At 45.9% G+C, this 7,500-nt stretch overlaps 1 protein-coding gene across 1 annotated transcript in view; it reads right to left on the minus strand.

Moving 5' to 3' along the window:
- The window catches only part of rasa2 (RAS p21 protein activator 2), a 79,417-nt gene that overhangs the window by 51,128 nt on the left and 20,789 nt on the right, over nt 1–7,500 (minus strand). The window contains exon 2 of the mRNA XM_036585111.1: nt 2,849–2,972. Within this exon, the coding sequence (XP_036441004.1) occupies nt 2,849–2,972 (124 nt within the window). The remainder of the gene's footprint in view (nt 1–2,848; nt 2,973–7,500) is intronic.

The raw sequence follows: 7,500 nt of genomic DNA on the forward strand, positions 1-7,500 counted from the left end.
GAGTTTGACCAATCAGAAGCAGCCAGAGTGATCAGAGTTATTTCCACCCTTAAAGCAGTGACGATGTAGTGTATAATCAAAACTGCACTAATTAAATGTAATCGCGCTTCATCTCAGCCGTCCGTCTGAGCGCCTTCAGATTCAGCACAGAAACAGCAGAAGAAGTGTTCTCCACCCTCGAGCTCCTCCGGCGGAAGAACAGTGGGGCTCGGAACCTCAGGTGGACACTATCACAGTCATTACATTATCACAGTCATTATCACAGCTACCGTCACTTTCCTCCGTACGACTTCTGTGTGCATCTTCTGGTCTGATGAAGAACGAGTCAGTGTGACGCAACGAGAACCAGAACTAAAACACAACCATGGATCATCTTCAGCTTCGGTGCAGAACGCGAGAACCGAACTACAGATACAAACACTCCCTCAGCAAACCAGGAAAATCAGGAAATTCAGGAAAAGCAGTAAAATGTGCAGGCTGGCCCCGGGAGAGAGAAAGACAGAGAGAGAGAGAGATACAGGGAGACAGAGAGAGAGACAGAGAGAGAGAGAGAGACAGAGAGAGAGATACAGGGAGACAGAGAGAGAGACAGAGAGAGACAGAGAGAGACAGAGAGAGACAGAGAGAGAGATACAGGGAGACAGAGAGAGAGACAGAGACAGAGAGAGAGAGAGAGAGATACAGGGAGACAAGAGAGAGAGACAGAGAGAGAGAGAGAGACAGAGAGAGAGATACAGGGAGACAGAGAGAGAGACAGAGAGAGACAGAGAGAGACAGAGAGAGAGAGATACAGGGAGACAGAGAGACAGAGAGAGAGACAGAGAGAGACAGAGAGAGAGATACAGGGAGACAGAGAGAGACAGAGAGAGAGAGTGAGACAGGGCTGCAGCCTGAGCCCCACCCTGTTTAACATATACATCAACGAACCGGCTGAAAAACTCGACCAGTGTAGTGAAATACCCGGCCTCTCTATGGGAGACACAACAATTAAATACCTCCTCTATGCAGATGACCTCGTCCTGCTGTCACCTACCAGAGAGGGGCTTCAATAACATTTAGAAATCTTGGACAACTTCTGTAAAAATTGGGCTTTGAAAATAAACCATCAAAAAACCAAAATAGTAATTTTTCAAAAGAGGTCTAAAAATGAAGGGAATTATATTTACACAATTGACAACACCGACATCAAACAATCTAAAACATACCCTTACCTGGGCATTACTATTAGCTCCACAGGAAGTTTTGACCTGACTGTGAAGGAACTCTGAAGGGGCTCTTTTTGCTATTAAAAAATCAATCAAATTTGAAATACCAATCACAATCTGGCTAAAAATCTTCAAATCTGTAATTGAACCAGTTGCACTATATGGCAGTGAGGTTTGGGGACCCCTGACAAAAAACAATTTTACAAACTGGGACAAACATCCAACTGAAGCCCTGCACACAGAATTCTGCAAAAGCATCCTCCATGTGCACCGAACACTGTGTGCAGGGCTGAATTAGGACAGTATCCACTCCTATTAAACATTCAGAAAAGAGCTCTAAACTTCTGGAAACACATAAAATCCAGTGACCCCCAGTCACTCCACTATAACGCACTGGCTGGTCAGGAGCTGAACATCGACAGGAGTCCCCTGAGCCAGCTGGTCCTGAGTCTCAGTGACCTACAACCAAATGACATCACTAACACCAATCAGCCTGACCACACGCTCGCCCAGAAAATCAGACCCAATCAGATTATCACCAAACAAAAACAAAACTACATCACCCACTGGACTGAGACCACACACCAACAGCACAAGCTTCAGTGCTACTCGGCCCTAAATCGAGATTATACTTCAGCACCGCACCTCACAGCAGTTACAGACAGACAACTGAGGAGAGTGCTGACCATGTACAGACTCAGTGAGCACAGCCTGGCCATCGAAACTGGCCGGCACAGACAGAGCTGGTTACCCAGAGAGGCCAGACTGTGCTCTCACTGTGAGCTCTCAGACAGAGCTGGTCACCCAGAGAGGCCAGACTGTGCTCTCACTGTGAGCCCTCAGACAGAGCTGGTCACTCAGAGAGGCCAGACTGTGCTCTCACTGTGAGCTCTCAGACAGAGCTGGTCACTCAGAGAGGCCAGACTGTGCTCTGACTGTGAGCTCTCAGACAGAGCTGGTCACTCAGAGAGGCCAGACTGTGCTCTGACTGTGAGCCCTCAGACAGAGCTGGTCACTCAGAGAGGCCAGACTGTGCTCTCACTGTGAGCCCTCAGACAGAGCTGGTCACTCAGAGAGGCCAGACTGTGCTCTCACTGCGAGTCTCAGTGGTGGAGACGGAGCTGCACTTCCTCACAGAGCTGCTCGAGATACGACTCCATTAGAAAGGAGTTCTATGGGAAGGTGAGCAGCGTCTGTCCTGAGTTTCAGCTCTGCAGTGACTCTGAGAAACTGCCGTACGTGTTGGGAGAGAAGAGCTGATCACACACACATTACATCCACGCCAATAAAGCACTATTGAACTTGAACTTGAGAGAGACAGAGAGAGAGAGGGAGACAGAGAGGGAAACAGAGACAGACAGAGAGAGAGAGAGAGGGAGACAGAGAGGGAAACAGAGACAGACAGAGAGAGAGAGAGAGAGAGAGAGACAGAGAGAGAGAGAGAGAGACAGAGAGGGAGACAGAGAGGGAGACAGAGAGAGACAGAGATAGAGAGAGAGAGAGACAGAGAGAGAGACAGAGAGGGAGACAGAGAGACAGAGAGAGAGAGACAGAGAGAGAGACAGAGAGGGAGACAGAGAGACAGAGAGAGAGAGAGAGAGAGAGACAGAGAGAGAGACAGAGAGACAGAGAGACAGAGTTACCTCAGGCTCTTCTCGTAGACTTTAGTGCGGAAAACCTCCTCCTGGTCCAGACTGATGGTGCAGAAGGTGCCAACGTCTCGCAGGCGGTTCGATCCGGAGCCACAACCCACATTCTTCCCTTCACCTGCGAACACACACACACTCGGTGAGCCTATTGGAGGATATATGGGGGCGTGATCATGGGCGGAGCCATCATTCTATGTGGGCGTGGCTTTGAACTATTTACTACTTCCTACTTTCCAAGAATCCCATCCAGCCTGATGAAGGCTGGACTTTACACTCTTAAGAAAGACGGTTCTCCAGGGGTTCTTTACTAATAAAGGTGGATCTATATAGAACCATGAATACTCACAGAACCATTTGCATGCTTAAATGGTTCTCTGCATGGTGAAATGTTCTTCAGATTGATGGAGAATGTGCTGTAGATGGAACTTTTTTGAATAGAGTTCTATATAGCACCAAAAAGGGTTCTGCTATCGTTCTGATGTCAAGCTTGAAACAACAGAAGAACTCTTCTGGTTATATATAGAATCATCTACAGCACATTCTCCATCAATCTGAAGAACCATTTTGCCATGCAGAGAACCACTGAAGCATGAAGATGGTTCTGTGAGTGTTCATGGTTCTACATAGAAACATTTTCTTAACTAAAGAACGCTTGAAGAACAATTTCTCCAGGAGTGCGGAGTCTCTGCGTAATGTTGAGTTTCCAGTGTAAAAAGAGCTACGATGTTAGCACCACTACACAACAACAAACACACCTGAGGGCCGAATACAGTAAACACACTGCATTTTCTCTCTCAGCTCACCTGATCCTCACCTGTCGCTGTGCGTACCGTCTGACAAACAGTGAGATGCGAAGACTCTGTTTGGTGTTTTTTTCTTTTTTACAAAACGCATCTCATTCTACAGGCTCATCTCTACAGTAGGTTAATGTGAACACACACGCTCTTCACACAGCTGTACATCACACGATGCAAGAGCTGCGACCGTCACGGCAGCGAGTCGGGTTTGTACTCTTTATGTCATCAACATAAAGGTTATTTAAGCAATAAATGGGCAACACTGACATATTACGTGAAAATGTGACGCGAACAGAAACTGTGTCACGTTAAATAGGCTTTAATTTGCTGCTTGAGAAAGTGCCCCGCCCCCTCATTTACGCTAGTACAATGTGGTGTCTCCCAAGGATCTGTGCTCGGGCTGCTGCTTTTCTCTCTGTACATGCAATCTCTTGGTAACATAATTCACAGGTTCTGTGTTAGTTTTCACTGCTATGCGGACGACAAGCAACTTTACATATCTGCTAAACCAAATGAGGCTCTGAATCTAAATAATCTTGAAGATCTGTTAAAAATATCAAAAGCTGGATGATCAACAGTTTCCTTCTTCTTAATCCTAACAAAACTGAGGTCCTACTACTTCGACCCAAAGCAGAGAGACCTCAGCTCTCCAAATCTGAACTAAATTTAGATGACCATTCGGTCAGTCCAAGCACTACTGTAAAAAATCTAGGCGTCATCTTCGATTCCAGTCTCTCCTTTGATACACATTTGCAACACTGTTAGAACCGCATACTCTCACTTGTGTAACATCGCTAAACTACGCAATATTCCAGCCCCAAACGATGCAGAAAAACTTGTGCATGCGTTTATAACCTCCAGGCTGGACTACTGTAACACCGTTTTAACTGGATGCTCCAACACTTTACTAAATAAGCTCCAACTGGTCCAGAATGCAGCTGCTAGAGTCGCTGCAAGGACCAAAAAGTGTGACCATATATCTCCAATCCTGTCGTCATCACCCTGGATACCTGTTAAGTTTCGTGTACAGTATAAGATCCTTCTCTTAACGTATAAATCATTAAATTACGAGCGTAATGACACACATGGCTGGAATATAATCATGATTTAGTGATTGTATGTGATCTTTCAGTGCAAACAAGCTTAAAAAGTGGAACACAAAGCCACACCCACGTCCCGTCCCCTTTACTGAGACAGCCAATGAGAGCAGATGTCATTAATATACGTAATCAATGCCCAGATAACGAGCTGTTCTTCAGAGAACAGTAAATAACAGAGAAACACATCATATATCAGTTTATATTAGTTTTATATTACATTATATTTAGTTTACACTGAATTATATGTAGTTTATATTACATTATAAATGTTGACAGGTACTCGAGCACTGCTGCTGCGCGTCTGAGTGAAAGCTCCAGGCTGCTGCTCGTCTACAGCTGTGACATCATCAAGCTGTAAGACAACATTAGTAAAGTGTCGTAACAGAGAGAGAGGACGGCCGCCATGCCGCTGTGTTCCAGCTGTTCGTCTGGTCATTTTAAATCTCTCGTGTTACGAAGGCACCTCAGGCATTTTTCTCAGGTCCTATCAGATCAGAACAGTCTGGGCGTCTCACACCATCAGACAGGTTTCTGTAGAGATTTTTAGGCATCTGAAAAGTTGGGGATCCACACAAAACGACTTCTAGAACCCACAGAACTCACACGTTACGCAGATAAACAAACGTGGAGCTGCTGCCGTTTCTCTGACACAGTAAAGCAGCGGCAGGTAAACGTGTTCCAGGCTGCGTTCACATTTACGGGCTGCAGAGGCTCAAGTCAGATTTTTTGCTCTGATGTGACTCAGATCTGATGTTTTCAGGGCTGTGTGGACACGCAAATCTGATCATTCAGCGTTACCATGGCAGCAGCGCCAAACAGAAGTTAAAGCCTGTAAACGGTGGAAAAGCAGCTCATCTCACCTTTTTCTCCTTCGTCTCGCTCTAATAATGAAGCTGAGAGCTGATCAGAGTTAATGATCTTCTCAGCGAAGCTCGTTCTGCTCGTTAGTTTGTGCTGATGATGAACGTGATTCATTCACGTGACGTTACTGAGAAGGATGAGCTCATGTGGCTCATTTCAGGACGCCAAGTGATCAGATCTGATCAGATTTGAGCAACAAGGACTGTAATGTTTTAGAGTTTTAGATGATCATAAACTCGACAGCGTCTTAAACTCAGAGCTTAACTCAAAGCTTCACTACACAATCAGAGACTTTACACCATTTTTCTTTGTTCACTTCCTGTATTTTCTTCTTTCACTCTCAGTTCTCATTGGCTGTTGGAGGAGTCTGTTCAGACTGAGTCTCTGACCAGTTTAGGCCAGATTAAACTCAGTCGAGTCAAAAAATCTGACTGAATGATAAACTCTGACTGGGCTGACACGATCGGGAGGCAGTGAATCTAAAACTGCGCCGCTCAAAAACTCGACTCTCCCTCTGTCGACTCTGACTGACCCAAAACCTTCAGACTAGAGCCGACCAGCTCAGACTCAGACCGAGGATCAGAGCTGTAACCCCGGCTTTAGGTGACTCACCTGTGTTCTCTACTGATGAGCTACCGGAGCTGCAGCTCGCCTCACTGCTGACTCTGTTTACCGCAGACGGAGTGTGTTGTGATGCGTCTGAGAGGCCTGTGTTCGGGGTGTGACATTATTTTGGGTAAATATTGCCAGGAAACTCTGTTTACAGGAGCTGCCTTGTTAAATGTATCACCTGGAGTCCCAAACAGCTGAGAGGGGCGCACCTGTAAAAGTCACCCCCTGCAGAATTCGGCTCTGTTCAGTATTTTAACGCCACGTTTCTGATCCCATAAAACCTGGAGCTGTATTACAGAAACCTCCTCCCTTTGGTCTTAAAATCTGACAGGTCACAATGAGATTTTACGCAGGTTTAGTCTAGTTAGGATGTTTGTGTGATGCTATTTTCTTATCTGGAGTTCATGATGAGATTATGAAGGTAGGAACTGTTATTCTGTAATAGCTACTGTCCGAAATTCAGTCCATATGAAGTCGTCATGGAGACCAAACAGATCAGCAGCCAGTTATACCAGCTGAGCGTAAGTCTGATTGTGAGTTGGAGTGTAAAGTCCAACCTAAACCTCTCGCTGAGAGTAGTTAGTTTAAAACTAGCAAGACACAGAATTTCAGTTGCACCACAGACACTTAAGGTACGTCTTACTTAGCAGAGCGTGAAGAGATCATAGATCAAAACGCTGACTCACAGAACGCCGATCAGTAACACTGCTAGCCTTTTCAGTACATTAAAAAACTCATCCGTGAAGCAGGAGGACCTGCTTAATCTGCCGGTTCTGTGGACTACAGCAATTTCAGTGATTACACTGGTGGACATGGACATCTGACCACAAACGTCTGAATATGACCATGTACTGCGTTAGATGTTATGTAGTTGGAGCTGATGTTAGCTAGGTCCAAGGTTCTCTGACAGCCTGCACGTCGTCCACCTGTAAGAGCAGAACAGGTTCTCTCCAGCATCCAGCACTGACGCTGTTAGATCATCTGAAGAGGCAGTGCTGTCACCTGAACAGGTAAACCTGTGTATTTTCCTCCATGCGGTTTACTAATCATGTATTCATTAAGTGTTCTGGACGTCTTGAATATTCAAATGAGCCTGAATGCACACGCCTCCTGTAACCCCCCCCCCCAAGGGGGCTGTAAAGAGCAGCACGTCCTCGTTATGAAACACACTGCAGTCAGTCAGAGTGAACTGAACCGTCTACACACTCATATCACACTCGTGTGTTACAGCACACTCAGCTCATGTAAGCTGTGGTTACAGACGAGAAGTATCAGC

This window comes from Colossoma macropomum, unplaced genomic scaffold, assembly GCF_904425465.1.
Source record: "Colossoma macropomum unplaced genomic scaffold, Colossoma_macropomum, whole genome shotgun sequence".
NCBI lineage: Eukaryota > Metazoa > Chordata > Actinopteri > Characiformes > Serrasalmidae > Colossoma > Colossoma macropomum.